The sequence below is a fragment of the Electrophorus electricus genome, chromosome 2 (genome assembly GCF_041902795.1).
Source record: "Electrophorus electricus isolate QZ-2024a chromosome 2, ASM4190279v1, whole genome shotgun sequence".
NCBI classification, from domain to species: Eukaryota; Metazoa; Chordata; class Actinopteri; order Gymnotiformes; family Gymnotidae; genus Electrophorus; species Electrophorus electricus.
Genome location: NC_137498.1, coordinates 31895184 through 31918658, shown reverse-complemented (window position 1 = coordinate 31918658; position 23475 = coordinate 31895184). Strand labels below are relative to the sequence as shown.

The window sequence follows — 23475 nt, the reverse complement described above, 5'->3', positions numbered from 1 at the left end:
TGGCACATCTGGAATCCGATAGCTCCAGAGCCTGTAGGAGAATAACTGGAATAGCATGAAGATCATAAAGCATCCTTTAATGTCAGATGCTGTAGAATTGTGTGGAGAACCAATTCTAAAATAAAAGCACCCGAGCATTGTTTGAGATTAGCAGAGGAAGTGGTGTTTCTGGGCTCTGTGGAGGATTAGCTCCTTATTCTTTGAGTCTTAGCCTTGCTGTTTAAGCCTGCCTGTAACAGTCAGCTGATAATGCACAAATCATTTCCTACTGCTGCAGGAAGCAATTAGACCTTCTAAATCACAATCCAGCTTCACAAATAGATCAATCAAGAGAATCAGTGCTGTACTAAGACACAGCCGCAAGCTCATTCGAGACGGTTAATGGTGCCATGAATGAGGGAGCAGAACAAATAGTTTGCCACTTTTATTCTGGCTGCTGGTGCCTACCCATTTAGACAACCTATTTACCATCTTATATTTTAACGATTTGCTTTAATTGTGAGTTTATATGAAAACAATTTAGATTAACGCCTTAGCATGAGAGGAATTTACATGAGTGTGTCTTGTTTCTTTTATCAAAGCAAGGCTGGTATTGGTTCAGGAGATGGTCTTTGTGGGGCTCAGAAAGCTCTCTGTAGATGCTTTCCTTTACAGCTTTTAGTCAGCAGCTGTTACTCTAACATGCTGTAAAGAGCCCACAGGGGAGATTCTAGTGTTGAAATGACTGAGGTGAGAACTTAGAGAAGACAAATGGAATTTACAAACACTGTGCCAATGGACCAGCAGGTTCCGGCTTGGGCTGCTGGTATTGTTCTTCTAATGCCTTCCTCAATTATCCATAAGCACCTCATTTGGAAATGGGTTGCCACACTAATGGCAGAATCAGTCAGTATGGCTTTTTCTGTCTATGCATTCCAATTATCTACTTAAATGGGTTTGAGGTAGGATCTGCAAAACAAATGTCATGTGAGAGGTCTGGCTTTGGGGAGTCCTACATCCCTGTATTTATATGTGACAAGAAAACAAACACAAATTTGATTCTTCACTCACACCACACACAGTCTTTACTTCCCTCCATCACAGTAGACAACTCCAGCCCCTTTTTGTCCACAGATACAGCTTCTGATGATGGAAGGAGGCAGACCATCATTAACTAGGCCCCTGCTCTATTTGATCAAAGAATTCTTTTGGCAAAATTGTTTCCTTAATTCTACAGCATTATATTCAGTTTTCGTGGCATTGAAAGTTTCCTCTCAGCAACAACTGTTAAAATCCAGCTATTAAATGTAATGTGTATAGTGTGTGAAAGCTGCACGGTATTTGGACAGGTGTGGTTACATCTCTCACACTCACTGTTTGTGACCCAGTGTGACTCAGTCTCTTTCGACTGTGCCCAGCTGTGCACTGTGCCACTCGGGGACTGATCAAAGCTCTGGAGGCAAGTACTGCGGCCGGTGACAGCTCAGTACGCTCTCAGAGCTCGGATCTGATCAGGGTGTGTGGAGGTGACTGCAAGGTAATGTGTTTGTGGTGGATTAATTGACACACCTGTGTTTCGCTCCCCGACAAGTGATCACGGTGTACTCATCGCCTGTCCGTCATCGCTTACCTTGCAGCTGCATTGAATGGTTCCCTATGCCTTTTGAATAGTGTCCAGATGTAAGCACAGATGTGTCTGATGGCTTCCTGTTTTTACAAGTTGTTGAATTATTTGCAATCCTTTTTTGGTGCATGAGTGTATGGGGTGTGATTTTAGAAATCACTTTTTCTGACAGAATGTTAACTACTTAAATCAGTTTCCTCAAACTGCCTGATGGTGAGTAAAAGGGTTTGAATTCCTTTCTAGGGCTAATCCAGTCTTGGCTGTAAAAGCGATTGGTTTTCAAAGGACAGAAATCAATGACCCGAAGCCTCTGTTGGTGAACTCTGTACTCTATCCAGCCCCTAAACAATTCCTCTTGTTTGGACAGGTGATCTTATTCTCATTGTGGAGACAGCACTGAGTGTGCTAAGCCACTCAGACAGTCCCGGGATCAAAGGAGTCACTTTTAATCATTCTCATCTAGTGACAGACTTCCCAGCCCCTCTAAAAGATTCTGCATTTTGGGGTGAAACTGGCTCTGTAAAATACATTTTTAATTCATTTGATAGTTGAAATTCATCAGTACCTTCGCAGAGGATAGTCTCAACACCCTCGCCCTCCCCAGTTGTATAGAGGAGCAAATGAGTGTGATACAACCATATGCTGTAATTGGGCTAGTAAATGAATGTCAGTTATGTGGGCCAATTAGTGTGATGTGTTTACTGTGTAAACAGAGGCTGTTTGTTTGTGCTCACCCTGAAGATTTTATCCGAAGATCAATGAGAATTGCGGGTCCTTACTAAAAGCTTCTCAGCTGTGAACCCATGATCCTTTCTGTCTGATTTAATATCCTTGTTTTTCTAGCACATGTTTTCAAGACTCTAGCCCCTGAAATAATGACTGTGCAGAGCGAGCCCTTCCAATGGCTGTCGCTCTAAGTGTTCCAGGAACTGCACTTTTTCCCTTTCTTATTTTCTCGTTACACTCCAGTGCCTCGTGTCTGGTTTGTCACATTAATAGACAATACAGAAGCCGAATAATGCCCGAACTTGTCTGAAGAACAAGGCAGAAAAAACAGGGCCTCTTCAAATGGAAGTGAGGGCCTGTATTCACCACTCTCTATAAGGCTGGGCTAGGGTGGGGGACATGAAGGAATTAGGTGTCAGGGTGAAACACTGATGAAGAGTGATGCTCTCAGAGTCTGCTCTTAAATGAAGCATGGGGTGAATTCCCATCCCTTGGGATTGGATGTTTGCTTTAAAACCAAGTTCTGTATAAGTGGGATTAGTGGTCACATGTGGTCATGTGACCAGGTGAGAGGGTGGGGCACCTATGAAAGTAGAACTTGCACCTGACTCAGGTGACTGTTCTTTAGAGTGGAGAAGAGCACATATCTCTTCATCTACACAACGTGGAATTTCCTCACATCCCATAATGGCTTTCAATTGACTGAATGGACCTTGCTCATATCCGAGTTAAATGTACCACCTAAACTCCTGGAAGATCTGTACATCACATCAAGCGAGGCACATCTGCAGAGGATTGGTTCTGCTCCTGCTCAAGGTCTGACCCCACCTACCCTGATCAGGTCTACAGAGACTTACATCTTGCCGCTCTGTCCTCCGTTTCTGGACTTTGATCTGGGGCCGCAGGCTTGCAGCACAACTCTCCGCCAGCGGGTCACCATGTTCGGCTCTGGGCAACTCCTGTCCTCCCTGGGCCCTGGCATGCTCCACACTCCCATGCCTTCCTTCTTTCCAGCCTTCTCTGGCAGGCCAGGCCCCCCTCAGCTCCTGATCCCAACTCCGCTGCTCAGCTACGAGCTCCTGCGTGCCTACCTTCAGCCTGAGCCCTGCAAGCAGGCCCTGCTACTGGCCTCACAGGTTCACCTCTCCAACAGCATTGGTAAGAGCCATATAGGCCATTGTGAATTTATTTGTGTCACTGAATGGAAAAAAATTATGAAATGCAAAACAACAAAACAACAAAAAAAACCACACACACCAGAGCACCCACAATACTCTTAAGAGATTTTTTAAACCTTTGGGGAATATGACTTTTACATTTAAACATCCCTTCTTAGCCTATAACAGAAAATATGTTAGTAGTGAGGGAAGTAGTGCATTTTGTCTTGACCAGTGAAGCAGCAGAATAGAGTGGTTTTGTTGTATATTTAGCCAATAGATTTTTAATAATGTTCGCGTAATTCACAGTGTGAGGTAATTTGAGGATGATGGTCTGTTCTCTGATAATATCCACCCTCAGAATTTAATGAGACTCAGAATGTTTACAAAGGATCTGCTAACAGCTCGTAACTAACAATCAATTACATGGCTCCGCTGAAGAGAGCTTAATGAACGCACCGTTAATTAGCCAATCTAGAGCCATTAGTTCCCCGTCAGCCGATGGCGTTTGTCTAATTGGCGAGTGCGATGCGGCTTCCAGATGAACCGCGGCCAGTGAAACAAAGGCGCGCGCGGGCCAACTACAGCAGCTGGCAGCTGGAGGAGCTGGAGAAAGCGTTCGAGAGCACGCACTATCCTGACGTCTTCATGCGCGAAGCGCTGGCACTCCGACTGGACCTGATTGAGGCCAGAGTGCAGGTACACCGCTTTAGCGTGGTTTAATTATAGAAACCGTTAGGCTACAGCAATATGTGCAACACAAGTCGCACAGTTTCTCCGAAACCTCGTTCTTTTCACTGAAAGATAACCGCTACAACAATGTTACTATTTCAGAAATTGAATTTTCATTATGTTAAGTCGGGCACTTTTAAATGCAACTAGTATGCTAAAAACCCTGTTTGTGTACACACAATCTCGAACACGATTGTTCATTTATACCCAAATTTTATGATGAACGTATTAACAGGATGTATCATGAACTGAGGAATTGTTGGAAAGCCAGTGCCCCGTTTCTCTCAAAGTTCGTTTTTGTGGGGCGCAGGTTTGGTTCCAGAACCGTCGAGCGAAAATGCGCCGGCAGCTGAAGCTCCAGGGACAAGCGGGGGAACCGTGCGCTGGGCGCGACGCCGAGGGCAGGCCGCCGGCGTCGGCATCCAACGGGAGCGCGGAGCCGGAGAGCAAGCTGGGACCGCGCTGCTGGGACAGGAAGCAGGAGAGGGGAAACACCTCCTGGCCCATGCCTTCCACAGCAGCCGGGAGCAGCCCCGGGCAGAGCCTGCTTGGGGGAGCCGGAGAGCGGGCCGGATCGGATAGACCCAGCCCGGAGGACTTCCGCTCTTGCAGCATTGCTAAACTGAGAGCCAAGGCTAGGGATTACGAGGCGGAGATCCACAGCACGGTGGCCAAGGCGACCCGGGAGCGGCACCTAAAAGCGCGCTCGTCCACCGCAGACGCAGAAAGTGACTGATAGTGGTCCTGCTACCTGGACGCACGAACTTCACCGTGTCATGAGACTAGTGCAAATGTCTGAATTCCTTTCATAACAGATTATTTATTATTACCTCCATTTCACGTAGGTTGGTTGTACACTGTTAATGTAAGATGGTAAAAAAAAAACAACAACCTTATTTTAGTCATGAATCTGATTTACAGATAATTTATAAATTATCACTTTGGTCTCATGGTTCTTTGGTAGGCAATAAGAAGTAAATGCCTTTTTTATGTACTCGCCATGTCATTTTTTAATCTGCGTTCTGTTTTCTATGATAATATCCATTTTAGATGATCATATTGTAAATGAATTAATTATTAGACATATCATTTCTCTAATCCAAAACCCAAAAACAATATTCAGATAAATATGCAATTTAAAGTGGACCTAAGATCAAAGTATTTCTGAGGGCTGTCCTGCGGCCATGGTTACAGTATTACATAATCTATGTTACTCTAGTGAGGGTAGGTGGCAAACTATATATATGTTTTCATATAATCTGGGGAAATAGTTGCATACAGAAGCAGCGTGTAAAGAGGAAATGAACACTGATCTCACTAACGGCCGCCCCTTTTGTCAGCTACTGTTACACTAACTGGAGATACACAGGATGCTTGCAAGCTGTCACAAGCTTACTGTGAACACAGCGGGCGTGGGTTGGAAATGACTGCCATCTCTGACAGAGGTGCTTTTCAAAGATCACATTAAATAATGCACCTGTCATGTTTTCGTCTCCTCCTTTCATGCTGATTGTATTTAGAAATGAATATCTATTAATTTAATTAAAGCCGTTTGATTAGGTGACACTGCTGGTCTCGAGTTGTTGTTTTTTTGTTTGTTTGTTTTTTTTCATGGATTGTGTGGGGAGGGGGGCGGAGGGGCATTCGTTGGGAGAAAAAAAAAGCGCTTATTCAGGTTGATATGTCAATCTTGTGAATATACAGGTATGTATGTTATCGCTTCTGAGTAACAGGAGCCGCACCTGTTTCAAAAGCGTTTTGGAGCCTCTGAAGTGGAAAATGGGAAGTGCTGTAACCAGTGCTGCGGCGCTTGTTTTAGCAAGGCCCGGTCCCGCAGTAATGGTTGGAGCAGATCTCTGTCTATCTTGTGGAAGGCAGTGTGTTCATGCAAGATACCGAGCCAAAGAGCCGAGGTGAGTGTTGGAAGGACAAAAGTGGGAGATTTGCTGGTTGGCCCTGAATCGCTGCAATGTGAGAATGCCCTCTACTGGTCTCGGATGCGTGCGCAGAGGCATGTGTAGTCCGTGCCGTGCTTGTTACATAATTATATCATGGTAATATTCAATACATCAAACTGAACTTTTGATTGGAAATGAACTACGGCAGGGATAATTACTTGCTTTGATTTTTAATACGGCTGTGTTACGTTTTTGTTTTCTTCGTTGTCTGAAAATACGCTAATAAATTTAAGGTATAGGTCGAGGCAACAAGCTTTCTCTTTACTGAAAGCGCTGTAAAAATGTCACAGCGGACCTGGGAAATTATGTCCTGATTGCATTCATTATGCACAAAATTACTCAATAACGCATAGCGTACTTATTTACTTCCGTGCTTTAAACAAAGATTATAGGTTTAACGCTCATTAAACGCTCAAAGGTACTTATATTATTGTTGAAAGTTTTCATGTAGATTATTTAATTTAAAAAGTTGCACTACGTTTTTTCTATCAGTATTTATATCAGACTTTATCCCAGCTACGAAGTGTAGCTTGGTGTAGCTTCAAAGGAGAAGGCGGGAATTACCCGTTAATAAGTTCGTGGCATTTTTATTTTAATGATTGTAGGGGGGCAATTAAGGTTTAGTTAACGATGAACACAAACCACACCTACGTTCGTCACCCTACTGTTCAGGTATCACCTTCGGTTCTTTGTGACTTTGTACATTGTTAAACCTGCTAGATCTTCCATAACCTTTCCATCTTTAAAACATCCCGCGTTATAGTGTTTTCCGGTACTGCCCTATAAGGGGGGTTCCTGGTGTTTTCCCTACACTGACCAGCGGAGCAGAGCAGGACAAAGAAGGGACCACACAGCTCTGAAACTCTTGTAGCGCTAGTACTGCTCCGCTCGTCGTAACTTGGAAGAGCGAAGCGCACGGGTATGGCTGCCATCAAGGCGCTACAGCTATGGTGCAAAATCCAGTGCGACGGATACCGAGATGTGGCCATTGTTAACATGACAACTTCTTTCAGAGATGGATTGGCGTTCTGCGCTCTTATCCACAAATTCAGACCGGATCTCATGTAAGAATTACATTCATTTTAAATAGCCTATACTTTAACATAAAGTTGTTTAATTCACAGTCTATGTGAAGATGCAGTTCTTTTTTTGTTAGCCTAAGTTGATCTGTGTGGGGGAAAAACGGGATAACACACGTAAATACAGCTCTTTGTAGCAGACGTTGCCAAGTCTTTCCTAGATTCACTACCTTCCGTGAAGGTGAGCATTTAGGATAGATGCCACTATTGCATTAATTGCAGTTTTTGCCTAGCGACACAAGACTTACTCCTGTCTTTAATTGGCACAAATGTCATACCTCTCTGCTTGATCTAAACAGATATTTTGTGTATTTTATGCTGCATCATTAAAGTTTCCACTGCATTGACTGAAGTACATCGTGTTTATTAGGTATGCAAGACACATATCTAAAACCATTCTCATAGCATTGGTTCTACCCAAACAGAGAAGATTTCATTATTGAATTGAATGAGTTGAATAATTAAATTTTGGTAAATTTTGTGAAAATCAAAATGATGGTATAGAAAAATAAATACATTGGTATCATTTTCAGGCCTTAGACAGTATTGCTTTCATTCCATGCATATTGCCTATGTTCATTGTGTTAGGAACTTAACATTAATAAAAAGTTAATAAATAAATGGAATGTGTAAAACTTTACATGTAGCATAGCTTTCTTTGAGTGTACATTCACTGTTTATGAAGTTTTATTCCATTTTAGATATAAACTAATGGGAATATAAGGTTTTTTTGTGGTTGCTTTTTTTAAATGTCCATCCTCCAATGGAATTAGGAATGGATTCAGCTATTAAATATATAATAATCCGTAATATGACTCATATCCGTTTGTTTTCTTTCAGAAACTTCGAGTCCCTCAGTAAAGACAATGTGTATGACAACAACCACTTGGTAAGATTTCCTGTTGTATCCATATTAAAGGAAATGACGCATGTTTATGACACTGCTTTCCCCTCCTGAAGAAGAAAAAAAGGGGAAAAAATACACAACATTTGGCAGAGGCCTGTATTTTGTTTCTGTCTCTCTGTGTAATATTTATTTGTAACATCAAGAGTAACTTACAACAGTAATTGTTTTTTGTTCAGTTGCAACTGGTTTGTCTGGAATATCTAGAGTTTTGTCTTTGAGTTGCTCACTAAGTGTTATCCTGAACGATGCTCGCTCTGAGGTATAGGGTTGGCAATGTTGTCTTTCAAACTAATGCTGTTCTTTACAGCATCATGTATTCAAGTGCACCACTGCCCCCCTCTCCAAATGGAGCTGTTCTCTGGCCACTCTCTAGTGACTGCCGTGTTTATGGTTATTATGATCAGGCTTGAGAGTGAAGATGCATGAAAAGCATTGCTCATCAGCCCTAGAGCTTAAATGTCGATTGAGGAATACATATGATCCCTATGTTAGGATGGCAGACTGTGACAACTGTGACTTGGTTCTGAAAAGAGTAACCCTTTAAGCTTGCTGATTTAATGCAGTCTCGCTACTTGATCGAAACCATTCATTATGAATGTCAGAATAAAGTATGTAAGGTTTAGGTTATTTCAGGGATGATTTTGGAATATAGAATTTTGCATTATCTATTGTATGGTTTTATTGTCTTTCATCCTTCAGATACAGACACATACTATGTTTGCTATACTCCAGTATCCTAACATGAACTGTGCTAAATCTTTATCAGTATCTTTGCTGCAGTATCAACACTTTTAAAACAACTATGTACAAGCTGATTAGCTAGCATATTGAGTTTAATGTATGTAAAATTAGGGAACTGTATTTTCATGCAATGTACTTACAGCCATTAAAAAAGTTGCACTACTTTTTTTTTCTATCAGTCTTTCTGTCAACTAGCCATCGACTTTCTGTCTAATATAACCAGGTATCATTTTTAATCAGCAGGATTGCATTACAGTGGAGGGCTTCTCTGGTCCATTGACCTATTTATCTCTTATCCTTCCTTCCTGTCATTGTCAGCAAAAGTGTCAGGGGTGCTTGAGACTTAAACATTCATTGCCACAGCTGTAAATGCTCCACTATGAATATCTTATTTTCCTTACGAGTTCCTCACAGAACCTAAACTATTGGCACCTGTTGTGGGGCACACACTCAGTGATCTGTTCTTGAAACACTAGTCACTCCAACTGATCAATTATGAAGTGTGGTTACTTTCAACTACGGAACATCCGATCCTTGCCATCAAGATGAGCTTACTCTTCTGATCCACTACTGTCATGACAAGTGTTAGTTCACTGGTTCATTTAAATACTAAACAACACGAGTTATTCATCATTTAGACTGACACTGTAGTGCTGTATAGAGCTAGAGTAGAGAGATCTACTCTCCTGTCAATTTAAAAGCACTGAAAACACTGAAACACCCTCTCTGTACTGCAATAGTGTAATAGTATGCTGTATGTGCTGCCTGTGCTGGAGTGCCACAGTGGTGGAAAAAGGAAGCCCTATTTCGCAGTGTCTTGCAGTGCCCCCTCAGCAGCAGCTACAGTGCTGGACGATTTGGACACTGTCTAGGGCCACCTGTAAGATTCAAGTGTGTCCAGGTCAATCTCAAACAAAGGAATCATCCCAACACTCACACACGCACACGCACATGCATACGCGCACACACACACACACACACACACACACACACACACACACACACACACACACACACACACACACACAGGAAATTTGGTATTCATTATATGGTGTGTCCAGACCTGCACAGTGCGGAAGCCAAAGTTTGCTGCTTACTTGACTTTTTCTTTTCTTTTTTTTGTGCTATTTAGGGAGCTGTGCCTTTTCTTTCTCATCTGTTCTGTGTTTATAGCTAATTGGCCATCTGCCATGACCTTAGAAACGGTCGCCAATATTCTCCACTCTGCTGGTTTGGAGCTTTGTCAACAGAAGTCATGTGCAGAAACTATTTTAAAACATTCTTGTACTGAAATCTATGGATGTCTTTCAGCTCTCACTGGGGTTCTGCAGTGCCTTGAAAACTGTTTAATAGACCCTTTCACCTTCAGTTTTCCCTTTAGTTTTCTTCTTCCGACATTTAACTTACCTCCTTTGGTGCTGACCATAATACAGTTTATCGTTTATTATCACAGTTAAATGTGTTTTACTGAAGCCTAGTATGTGTCTTTATATGTCTGTGTGTGTCTCTGCGTGTTGTGTGTATGTGTTTCTTAGGCATTTTGTGTAGCTGAGGAACATCTAGGAATTCCTGCTCTCCTGGATGCTGAAGACATGGTGGCATTGCCTATCCCAGACAGACTTAGCATCCTCACTTATGTCTCACAGTACTACAACTACTTCAACAGTCGTTCCACCAGTAAGGATAAACCGATGATGATAAAAATGACTGATTATTACTATTGCATACAAGTAGATATTTGACAGCAAACATGTAGTGATAGCTGTGGTAAAGGACAAATTCAGCTTTTTCTATTTTCTCCGTTGAATGCCTGAGAAGTATTTTACTTTTATGTGGTGCGCTCTTGGGCTTTATATGTAAGATGTTTGGGTGTTAAATAGAGGCTTCTCCTTCCCAGTGGGTTTGGTCGGTGGCCTCAAACGGCCAGCAGAGGGCTCAAAAGAGGAGCCTTCAGAGAAGAAGAACCTCCCTGTTGCCAAAATCTACAACCCCAAAGAGCTTGCCGAGAACCACACATCACCATTCACAGCCACAAAAACCGCCAGGGAGAACCGCCCGCCATCACTTCTTCTTCAGAAAAGCTCAGAGAAGAATGCTCCTGCCACCCTAAAGCAGCAGCCTCTCACTGAGAAACGACCCTCAGCTGCACGTGCCCAGAAAAACTCTCGCTCCCCCGGCAGAACCTCACCGAGCAGAGTGAGAACCTCTCTGGACAGGGCTACTAAGGAGATGCGAGGCATTGAACCGTCACTTACACTGTTGTTTTCATATTCAAAATCTTGCAGCTACTGTTGGTATTTCAGCATAAAGGAAACAAGTAAACAGTGCCCGAAAGTAGTGGGGGGCAGGGGTGGGGAAGTAATGTTGTGGGGGCCAGTGACATTGTTTCAGATGTTTTGCTTCAAGAATAACTGGTAGTTTGCAGTACTTATCAGTCCTAAAGGTTCTGTTTGTGACTGGCATCTTAAAGGAATAGTTGATCAAAACAAAAATTTTTAAAAAGTCTTTGTTTTTAACCTTTCCACAAAGGTAATCGATCAACCTAGACACATTTGGTGTCTGACATGTTCTTTATTAGTTTGGCACTGGAGATACAAAGCTAATATAGTTAGCAAGTATTAGAAGCTAACAAGCATTAGAAGATTTTACCAAAATCTTTTCATAGACTTAGGCCAAAATTCACTTTATTTACTTTTTTCAACATTATTAAATAAACATTTTTAAATGTTGGAAATCAGTTATTATTATACACATTGCTTCCAACTTGGAAGAATGTGATTCTGGTTATTCAAGATGGCTGCCCATAATGTTATACTATTCAGCTATATGGTGTAGTTTTGTTTAATTTGTAAATTAAATTTAAGTGGTAAATTATAATATGTTATACTGTGTTGTGAAGCAAATTGTCATTTCTATGTAACATTAATATGAACTGAATGTAAATGTATGGAGATTTGGGCACATTTTTAATTGCAAATGGTTTCAATATTTGCTATCATAGCTCCAGTGCAAAACTAATCAAGTAAATGTTGTACATTAATTATGTCTGGATTAATCGAGTACATTTGGGGTTAGTGGAAAATTGTTTAAATTAGTTTTATGCTGAATCATTGCTTCTTGCCATGTATAATTACAAACTGTGACCTAAATCTTGGCCCAATTTACAAACCAAAAACTCCCATGTTTTAAAAGCACAGTCATCATGTTGAAACCCTGGAGGCTCAGCATAGTGATTAGATCAGTATCCACCAGTAACCTGCTTTTGGAGGAAGAACATTTGTGAAATTGTAAAGTCTCCTCTTTGATGAATGTCTGCACATTTGAAGAAACACATAGTCACAATTGTGCAAATAAAAACTGATAGTGGAGTCAAGCATAGCAGTGGCTGTACAGGGCAGACAGAGTAGAGCTGGCTTTAAGCGCCCCCTAGTGCAGAAATTGAATATGTTACAACTGAATGTTGGGAGAAAAAAGATACCTGAAAATCCTCCCTCTTAACTAGTAACTGTTATGCAGTGTATTTTGAATTCTCTCCTTTTCCTCTGTCTGCTGAAGTTCACTTTTCATATGCACCTCCCTCTATCTTTAGTAGAGGTAGGGGGGTGTTGCTTTTGGTCCAAAACAGAAGGCTTTGAGAGTTCTGTGCTGAGTTTCTCAGTTCCTCGCCTTCTCACAGTCCCTTTCCTCTCATTGCCTCCACAATCATTCTTGCTCAGCGCACTCACAAACTGCATTTCAAATGGCTATGGACAATTTGTTTTGACTCTCAATTTAAAGCAGGCATGAACTATGTTAGCTGTAGATGATCTATCCTAGCCGTAGATTTTCTATGTTAGCCATAGATGTCTTATCCATAAATGTCTTAGCCACAGATGAACAGGTGTATTAGTTATGCTCCTCCTTGGCTGAAACTCTGCTGCCACACTGACCTTTTGTGTGATAAGACAGCACATTCCTGATTTAAAGTGTAAGGAATGAAGAATGAAGTGGATTATTTGTGAATATTAAAGAATGGTGATGAATTAACATTTATCTTACTTTCATGGGTACTTTTTTCTAAATCTTCTTTATTGTTCATTTGTTTTTTCAGACAACTGTTTTGGTAGAGAGCTCTAATAAAACTGGCACACTGAACAGTAAATGTGTAGTGTGTGGGAGTCATGTTCACCTGGTCCAGAGACACCTAGTGGATGGGAAACTGTATCACAGGAGCTGTTTCAAGTGAGATTCCCCTTTCCTCCACCGCAAACTTATTCACTGACATCTATGTGCTTTAAATAAGTCATTTTTTATGCTGTTGTGTAGGAGTTGTGAGTGTCCAGCTCCTGTGCAGTGTGGGGTGTCGAGGATGGGACAGGAGCGGAACACCCTACTCATCTCTTCGCACCGCCTTGCTCATATTGGCCCGACTATGACTGAAGGGGGTCCGCAGACTGATAGTGACCCATCTCCACCAGACCACGTCTCTGTGCTGTGCAGCCCCGTTAGTGCGCCGCCCCGCCCTCTGGACCCTGCCCCTGCCCCACAGCCATGGATGGACTCAGCGCAGCGAACCCAGGAAGCCAGGCGAAAGTTCTTCCTGTCTGCTGACCCAGCCCCGCAACCCAGCACGCACCACCGCTCCGAGCCATTGGCAGCAGGGAGTGCTAGTGCATCTGGGTATAAACTGGAGAAGGAGCGCGCCCAGGCCTCGATCACCAAGAAAACGGATGAAGGGAATTGCAACAACAACAACAAGGCTTATAGCTGTGGCCTTAGGGCACAAACCACGTAAGGCTGAGTCATCCCTTCAGCTTCTCTGAGCCCTGTTTAGTTGTGACCTCACAAACCTGTGCATGTTTATTTGTATATTTGTTGGAGGTTTTCAGAAAGAAAGTGTAAAGTGTTTGAGCAGTGCATTTGCACCAGGGTAATGACTGCATTGAACAGGATTATAGGACTGCAGTGTTTGCCACACAATACATAGCATTAGAACAATCGTAATACATGTGTACCTGGTGAATGGTGCTTGAAGCCTGGTTCTCTCCAGGCTGGGAAGCGGGTGCTGCTCTACTGCAGTCCCAAACTGGAGGCAGGAGAGGCCGGCCTCCACCACAGCAGAAGGAGGCGCCAGCCGTTTCTGCCTCTCCCCCACCTCACCTAGCCCCAGGAGCAAGGAGTCCCTCCAAACAGGTACCATGAGCAGGGAGCATGCTATACCTCTCTCTAGCCGCCTCTTTATTGCCAGCGGCGCTGTTTGCGTGCCGATGACCTTTGCTTATGTAGACCGACACCCCCTATTTTAAAAGGCTTTCTAAAGGTCACCAGGGAAATATTATCATAAACACTGGCTATGAGCAGAGGGAGCGAGCATAAAGGCATATGCCGAGTGATCTATCAAAGCACATGGCAATATTCTCACATGCTTACATCTGTGTTTCATTTACTCTATCAAAATGAGGCAGTGAAGTTCATGATGATGCCTTTGTGTGTTGTTGCTGTGAGTTTTTTTTTTCTCCCCTTGCCAGTACAACCCATATGTAGAGTTTGGCATTTTTATTCTCTGTGCTTCTTGCCATTGTTTCAAACAGCATAATTTGATCCTGTGTGCTGCATGTGCTTGCTTGTTGGCTATAATTTTATTTTTCTTCCTCTGCTGACCACAGACAAAGCCATGGGGGGCTGTGGAGTCCTGGCTGACTGGCAGTTGAAGCTGAGAGCATCTCCAAACACAGCAACACTGCAGTAAGTTTAATCTGCACTGATTATCCCTAACTGCCTCTAATACATGCAAGGTGAAGGGGGAGCGAGTCACTAGGACTCACAAGCAACAGGAGCTCATCCGACCAGGAACTGCCAACAGCAGGGCCACTTTGTGTGATTCCTCCATACACTGTTCCTCCCTCCAGATGGGCTCTGGACAGAGCCACTTGATCTGCGCCCTGCTTCTCTCAGCCCCAAGAAGGATACTTAAAAAATGTATTTTGTTACAGATTACTGATTTCCTATTTTAAAAATGTATCTGTAACCTAATCCAAAGGTTTAATACATCACATTAATGTAATGTGATTTCTGTTATTTCTGTATTGATTTTTAACACATTAATTGACAAAGAGTTTCAGAATATCAGTCCCCTGCAGTGCCAGCCAGTTCAGCCTAAATGCTTCTATACATCCCCTGTACAGACGTATGAACAGCCTGGGAGATGTGTAAAAGTTGTTCATATATACAGGTACCTTCCCCAGCAGCCCATGGCATTTTATTGGAATATACTGATACTGATACTTCCGCCATAGAAGATTGTTGACTCAGATATTTAGAAATTTTACCATTAGAAACTGAGTTGCACTCAACTGTGAAGAGGGTGAATCTTGAAAAGGATTCTATAACTAGAGTGTAAGCGGGAGTTTATTATCACATAACTATTACCTACTGTGTGACATAACAGGAAGATTCAATAGGAAAATTCAAAGCACAGTGGCTTGGTGGTTAGTATATTTGCCCCACAGCACTATGGTCTTATGTTCAAAGCCCTATCTGGGTGGAGTATGTTCTCACTCCTGGGGTTTCCTGCAAGGTCTCCGATTTCCTCCCACAGTCCAAAAACTTGGAAGAGAGGTCAATTGGCTATCCTCAAATAAAGGAATTAAATATATAATTAAAATTGCCCTGGTGTGTTTGCATGAATGATTGTGTATCTGCATGGTGCTCTGTCCTGGGTATTGTCCTCTCTCCCCTCCCTGCACTTTGGGTTCCTTGAAAGATGCTATATAAATTCATTCATTCAAATGAAAATTAATTTAATCAAGATAGCATTTTCATAACATGTATAAAGTCATATGGCAAATGCTGTATAAACAAATACAAATATTATGTTAAAGAAAAAATGCATTCATGCTCAACAAAGCAATATAAAGATGTGCGCATTAATGATAGCAAAGAAAGTCATGAATTAAACTGCTTGCAGTAACAAATTCCAAGGGTAAGAATTAAGTCCCAAAATGCACCCAGTGTAGGAACAGAGCACATGGTACATATTTTAAATATCGATAAATGGGTTGAAGTGCGAGACTGGATATTGGTAGCAGGTGGAGGTAAAAAAAAAAACTCGTGATCCACACATGATCGCTTTAATTACACTGAGGCAGGAGGTTGTGTTGTATTCTGAAGGTGAACAGATAGAGTTAACAATTCAATTTGAGCATGCAGTTGATGAAGCTTGAAAGGAAGAAGCTGAGGTTACCAGACATGTTGGCTGAAGTGACAGAATGTGCAAGGAAGTAGTTGAAAAGGCTAATCGGTGGTTGTGGTGAGGAGAACACAGACTAGTTGGGGAAACACATTATAAAGGCAGAAATGGCTGAGGTGTTCAGTGTTTTAGGTACAGGGAGGACTGGGCAGGTAAGTGGATTGTTGTGCCATGTCTTTGTGTGGTGATGTAGTTGGAAATATCCACGCAGAACTGGCGGCACTGAGTATACAGTAACAGTGCCAGTCAGGCTGGGTACAGCCTTAGTTGCTGTGGATGCCAGTGTGGATTTTATTGGTTAGGAAGTGACTGCCTGTCGGGGCAGTGGATAAATATAGGGAGATTAACGCTGTGTTTGCTGTTGGTATACTGCATAAAGCCCATATGGAACTGGTGGCTCTCAGCAAGCACTGATGGTGTCACTGGGGCTGGGTATGGCCTTAGTCAACAAGTAGACCAGTTTGGGTTATGCTTAAAGAGGTGTATGTGGCTGGTTTAAAAGTGAGCTTGGAGAGGGGTAGGGCTGGGACACCAGACCTCACTGTTGAGTCTTCTGGAGGTGTCATGTGCTTAACTCAGTGAAACATCGATGAAGGGAGATACCTAGGTGATGCTGGCATGAAGTGAGTAGGCTGGGCCCAATGTGGAGCTGTAATGGTTTGGCACAGGATACTTGACATCTTATGCTGTCTATAACTACAATCAAACCTTTAAATACATGCAGGTTTCATTTGATACTGATGCTGCTGTGTGACAATAATGATGGAAACTGTTCACTAGATTACAACCATTTAAAAAAGGGGAGAAATTAAAAAGGATTAAGCGATCCTTGTTAAGTTATAATGTACTCCTGCTAGTAATTAAATTTTAAAATGTTTTCGTAACTACCGGAACAGTTACATATTTTTGTATCCTGATTGTATAACACTGTTACATGTATTCTGTTACTATCCCTGGCTTCCCTTGTATATGTTCTCAGGGCAACACTATGCTCTTGTTTTCAGTTGCTGTTGAAGGGTCAACCCCTGTTTTCACTCTGCTCTCTTTTAATTCTAGTAACTAAGATGAAGCTCTAAACTTCAAGTGACAGAAACATCAGATGTATTTTATTTAGGAAGTGTTATTTTGAATTTTCACCATTTTGCCCCTGTTATTTGCAGATATATTGAGAATAATTGTGTAACGTCTGAGATAATCAACTCTTCTGATGGCCATGTGACTCATCAGGCCCCACCCTCTGCATCAGCCTTGAGTGCTACTCCTCTCACTCTCTGCTTCCCTCATAAGCCTCTGGATGCTGGTCGACCACCACATGGCCCTGCTGCTTGGGGTACACACTGGCCCTCACTCCTGTGATGTGTAGTTATATCATATACAGCTTTAAAAGGATTTCACTCAAAGTGACTCTATGGCATAGAAGTGTCTTCTCAGGCAAAAAGTCCTGTAGATGTCTGAGGAAGTCATGACCCAGTGTAAAAATGTTTGAGTTTTTTTGCCTAATGTCTATAAACATTGAGACAAAAGCTTTGAAACATGTTTCAGCAATGCTTGACTATTTGTGTGAGTTCAAAACAGGAAACAGGTCTTTCTCATCCTTCACCTCACAGAGTCTCTGCTTTACACTGAAATGAGACCGTACCTACAAATAAGGCATCATTGGTATTAGATTTCGACCTGGCATGTCTCTTTGTTGCTTCAGGCTTTAAGAATGAGATCCATTCAGTTGAATGGTCTCCTAGTGATGGAACTTTGGCCACCGGCTCTTCCCCACTTGACTCAGCTAGTCCCAGATTGCCTGCTCCAGAACCGCCTTTCCATGGCTCTAGTAAGTGGGGTAGCACCTGGTGTAAGGTTTTGTTATACGGGTTTGTTAATGTTCATGGCAAATATATAAACTTGCATGTCCATTTTGCTTGTAGGCCTTAAATGCTGAAGGTTGATTAATTTATCATCTGTTTACAACGCACTGTGGCCAGTTCAGTTAATGTGATGAAGTCTGAGATGAAGCAATGGGAGCCTTTAGTTATCGAAGACATGATATGCGTATTCGAATGTCTCTATGTAATCCTGTCTGGACATTGTTTGTTTAGATTTCTTATCAATTTTTAACTGTTCTAGGAGTTTTGTGGTGATGTTCCTTTAAAGATGACTAAGCTTTAAGCTGAGGGTACATATGTTTTTTTTATTTGTTCTTTAGGTTCTGAAATTGGAGATGTATCATTCAAAAACAGCCCAGCATCTGAAAGGGTAAGTGTGCAAATATCAACTTCACAATTCAGATTTCTGTGTCATTTAACCCATCTTTGTCGGTTCAGTATAACATGAGATCACAAGCATTTTACAACCATAACATCTCACACACAAATCCACCCCCTCACACACACACACACACACAAACACACACTCCCCATCTCTCTCCTCACACAGATCAAGCATTGCCACATCCCGATGGAGGAGATCACTAAGGAGCTCCAGGAAATTGAGAACAGCCTGAGTGATTTGGAGAAGGAGGGAATAGACTTGGAGAGGAGGCTCCGCTACTGCGAAGAAGGTCGGAGACGAGGGCCAGCTTCTCCCACCACTGGTGTTATTACCTTCCTGACTCAGAAGATTTTTATAATGGTTGACCCAGACTATGAGCTTCTCTTTCTGCAGGCCGTTGTGTCCAAGCCTATTTGATTTGCTCAAAGTAATAGAAGGTGAAAAAATAGCCTTTTAGGGAGAAGGGAATTGGTGGTTCACACTGGTGGTTATGATAGCTGTGTGACTTTAATTGATTTTATAATGAGAAATGAGTTCACTTTTGAGAACATGCAGTTGGTGGGAATTCTTTCAAGGTTGCATGGCACTAAATAAGATAGGTGACACCGAGTTGTAATGTGGGATGTATTTGATGTCAGAGTGTTCTTTAGACAGGATGGAACAACCTCTCTGTGTGTGTTTGTATGTGTATGTGTGTGTGTGTGTGTGTGTGTGCGTGTGTGTGTGTGTGTGTGTGTGTGTGTGTGTATGTGTGTATGTGTGTGTGTGTGAGAATGCGTGCCTCACTCTGAGAGTTCTAAAAGTTGTAGCCTCATTCCAGACCCACTGGGCAAGGCTGTCCACCTCGGAGGCAGAATTCTGCCGCAGTCTCATGGGGTGGATGGCCGCCAATACAGGACTGCTCACATCTGGCAGCCTGGACCAAATGAGTTGAGGTGTGGGGAAGCTCCCGCACCTCCTGCAGGGGTCTGAGAAGCAAATGGAACGAGGCGGCACGTTGCAGCCTTGGCGACGGCTGAGCTAGGCAGTGGGGACACCTGATTGGCTGGTTTCAAGGTCACCGCAACAGCCGCACAACTAGACTCGCCTGTCCTGCTGTTGGCAGCCGCCGGGATTTGATGGGGCCCTGTTGCCTCTCGGCCCAAGCCAAATCTAGCCCAGCACTTGATCGAATTATGCGAATGTGCACACACATGTGTATGGGGAGTCCACCTCAAGGCAAAGTCAGTAGCACAACAGCCATTTGGAGTGCATTGCTATAATAAATGTGGAATAAAACTAACTCGTATTTCAAACAGATATACACCAAGCATTTTGCCGGAAAATGGTTGCTTCCTCCAGAGAATATGTAATCATGATTTTGGCTTGAGGTAGCATGTCTGTTCTATCATCGGAGTCATCTGAGACTTGCAGGGTCTTCCCTCATGTGACCTTGGCTTGTTTTACAGAGGGGAGTGGGGACGTGCTGATGGATCCATTGATGGTGGACTGGTTCAGACTGATTCAAAAGAAGCAAAGTTACATACGTAGAGAGTCTGAGATCATGTACATGTATGTGACTCTTTAATTTGTCTCATTATGTCGTATGTATAAATATGACTTATTTTTGCATTATTATGCTGAGGAGATCAGTAAAAACATTGCATTATATTTTAAGATTTGTGAATATATAGTTATGTAGTTGACAGTATGAGATACTATTTTAAGATTAAGTTTAAGATTAAAATATATAGTTAGTGGTTAGTGACTAGTTTGGAATTGTCTGTAGTTCTGTGTTTATACCTTATAAATGTAATCTCATCTTCAAGTAAATCATAATAGATAAAAAAATAACTATTAGCAAATAAACAAAATAAATCACATTTAACAAATGCAGATTTCAGCACTGTTGCAGCAATCAAGGTCCGGTGACAAAAAAACATGTGAACACACTGTCTTGGGTAATTGGGATGGGGTGTCGTGGTTTCCTTGGTTTAAAGGGTAAGGGTCAGGTTGTGACCTTGGCTCAGTGTGAACCTCAACTGCCTCTGACCTACTGCTGTGTACTTCAGTGTCTGTTCCATCTTTATCACAGAGCTAAATCTCAGGACTTAGAGGAGCTGCAGCCAGGAGTGGAAGGAGAGCTGAGGAGACTGATGAATAAACCAGGTGAAACTTTCAATAGCAGTGTGATTGGATTGCCTGCCCAGCTATCAGTGTGCACATCTGGGATTGACAATAATGTACTTTTCTCTCTTTTAGTGGATGCCAATTACAGTAACTGGCAGAGGCTAATTACTGTAACTTCTACAGTGTAACATACCTCAACTTTATGCGTGCGTGCGGGCGTGTGTGTGTGTGTGTGTGTGTGTCTGTGTGTGTATGTGTGTGTGTGTGTGTGTGTGTGTGTGTGTGTGTGTGTGTGTGTGTATCAGAGCATCTTAAGAGTGCTACTGAGAGGAAGAGGGAGACTGATCTGATGAAGAGGCTGGTGGAGATTGTGAATGACAGGAACGCTATTGTAGACATCCTGGAGAAGGACAGGCTGAGGTGGGTGGGGCTTTATTACAGACCTCTCAGAATTCCACACCCATCTTTGTTCAGGATACATGATTTTCAGGCCATTTACAATTTGCTGCTTGTAGAGCCAAATTATAACCACTGATGGACCAGTATGATCCTTAGTCTTTGGGATCTGAATCAATACTGTGAGAAGATAAATAAAATCTACTATAAAACATAATATAGGAATATAGAAACATAACCCCTGAATTCTTAAAACATACTGTTTGTACAGGGGACTAAAATCTGAGGTTAATTGTTTTCCACAGAAAGCAATACAGTTTGAGTATTTGAAGAGCTTTTTAACCAGATTAAACAATGCTGTTCTTGTTATTCACACATCAAGGGAGGAAGAAGAGGATCAGCAGCTGTATGAAATGATGCAGAGGCTGGGTGAGTGTGTGCTGCTTCTAATTTATGATCTATTGTGAATGAGCTTCGAACATGAGCCAACAGCACTTCTGTCATTTCCCCCTCCGATCTTGGGTCAGATCTAAAAACACAAAAGGCCAGGCGAAAGTCGTCCTTCTCGAAGCTGTTCCGCCGCAGAAGTAAAAAAACGCAGATGGAAGAATGATCTTTAAGTCAGTCCCAAGGCAGTTTGAGGGATCCTACATCAAGCCAGAGAGCAGCTGTACCTGTCCTCACACAGGCCACCCACCCATGGGATTTAGGCTTAAGATTGGGTTTTTTTCCTCCTCTCTACAGGGCTAGTTTGGTGTTTGCTTGTTTGTACACTAAATAGGTTCTACAGCACTTCTGTTTTCTTCTGTTAATCATTTTTACTGTTTTTTGCATTGATTGAAATATGATTTGTTTTAGTCAGATCAGGAAAATGGTCTGCTGGTTTCATTGTGTTACCTAGATGACATAAAATGAATTTTTATCCATTTTTTAAATAAAAAAATCAATTGTCAATTGCAGTTATGCATAATTTTTTTACGGGAACGATGAATAATATGCGCTTGGATGTTTCAGTTAGGCCGAATGTCCACTACTACCCTGCAGGTGGCACTATAGGCCAACATGCATCTTCAGAAGACAATCTCTCTCTCTCTCTCTCTCTCTCTCTCTCTCTCTCTCTCTCTCTCTCTCTCACACACACACACACACACACACACACACACACACACATCAAGATCCCCCGTTTTGTATGAAATGGTACATTGAGCTGTAGATTTGCCAACAGTGAAAGTTTATATGCAAAAGAAAGGAAATTAGTTATTTTTTACCTTTTAAATACAGAAATAAATTTTTTTGAAGAGAGGACCCCCAATAGTGTACTTAGAAAGTCATTTCTTAATTGCAGGATGATTTAACTTTGAATATCAATATGTGAGTAATATTTGAATAAACTATTGAAGGCATATATAGTAATGAAGTCAGCTAAAATGTATTAAATTGTTTCCCCTTGGAGGAAATGGTAGCAAACAGTACATATGTTTGTTATTATTTAATCTTGTTTAACTTTTATTATTGGCTCTGTAATAAATCCAGAAAATGTATGTTTTAACAGTTGTTTACTAATTGCATGTTATTTATGTATTTCTGTTTTTCTATAAAGCCGTCCTTATGTAATAAACAAACATTCACTTTGAGATTTTCAGCTGTTGACACCATCCTTGATTTGAGTCTCTGAATTACTTGCGGGTGTATGAATGTATGTGTTTTTTGTGTGTGTGTATGTGTGTGTGTGTGTGTGTGTGTGTGTGTGTGTGTGTCTGTGTGTGTGAGAAAAAGAAAGATAGAGTGTGCATATGTGGAAGGCTGCAGTAGGAAAAGTAGACCCTGTCCCCAAAGATTCTTATTGGAACATAGTAAAAATCAAGTGATCTATTTTCCAACAGAAAATGTCACGCAGTTTTGAACAAAAAAGTGTTCTTTCACAGTGTCACTCCTATTTTACCCAAATGCTTGTTACTACATAGTAGTAAACTTATTTTACATGTTCTTATTTCACATGTTCTGGAATTCAATTATTGCTAGGCTTAGGAGTGACCCATTGCCTTTTGTATATGCAGAATATCACCGTCCCAACTTTCAGCTGTGGAGATTTCTCTGCAAAGTTCATCAGGACTGGTGGCGATGTGTGGTCACCTCCCTTTACCTTGATACGTGTGTGCACTGGGAATGAAGTGCACCAGTGTCCAAATGTCCCATCAGTCGTGCGCGTGCCTAATGACTGCCATCTTCGCTCCCCTTTCCAAATTCAAACTGCAGTATGTTGGCCCTTGTTGTGGGTCCCTGTCATCATGCACACTAAAAAAAAGAAAGGAAAAACACATTCACATAACCATCATTTAATATGGCTCTTAGAGTAGAGCTATGCAATAATTTACGCATGTCTAATGTCGTGCTTACTGCTTATAGGCCACCCGTCCCTGGTTTTTAAGATGCATGAAATTGTGCTCGTGAACTTGGAACACCATCTTTCTAGTGGAGAGATATGATAGTGGGTGCAGAATGCCAGGCGTTGATGCGGGTGACAGTCAAGACTGAATATGTGAGATATTAGAGTTAATTAAAGCTTTGCGCCCCATC

The 23475-nt window shown here is 42.0% G+C and overlaps 2 protein-coding genes across 5 annotated transcripts; both read left to right on the top strand.

Annotated features, from left to right (window-relative positions):
- Positions 1-774: 774 nt before the first annotated feature.
- On the top strand, positions 775-5673 carry si:dkey-43p13.5 (uncharacterized). The gene is made up of 5 exons (XM_081706148.1): positions 775-805; positions 1398-1516; positions 3058-3487; positions 4028-4185; positions 4529-5673. The coding sequence occupies exons 1-5, from the start codon at positions 775-777 to the stop codon at positions 4952-4954; spliced, it is 1164 nt and encodes a 387-aa protein (XP_081562274.1). The 3' UTR covers positions 4955-5673.
- Positions 5674-7018: 1345 nt separating this feature from the next.
- micall2a (mical-like 2a) lies at positions 7019-21852 on the top strand. 4 transcript variants are annotated; one of them, XM_027015096.3, is made up of 17 exons: positions 7019-7240; positions 8096-8144; positions 10439-10580; positions 10801-11099; positions 12994-13124; positions 13209-13673; positions 13933-14075; positions 14549-14627; positions 17292-17461; positions 17831-17956; positions 18329-18378; positions 18559-18682; positions 19842-19944; positions 20468-20541; positions 20808-20922; positions 21281-21327; positions 21426-21852. In XM_027015096.3, the coding sequence occupies exons 1-17, from the start codon at positions 7098-7100 to the stop codon at positions 21509-21511; spliced, it is 2346 nt and encodes a 781-aa protein (XP_026870897.2). In that variant the 5' UTR covers positions 7019-7097; the 3' UTR covers positions 21512-21852. The 4 variants fall into 4 exon arrangements, with proteins under 4 accessions (XP_026870897.2, XP_081555215.1, XP_081555221.1 ...); XM_081699089.1 differs by having other exon boundaries at positions 18559-18715; XM_081699095.1 differs by having other exon boundaries at positions 18559-18715; positions 21281-21852.
- Positions 21853-23475: the final 1623 nt, after the last annotated feature.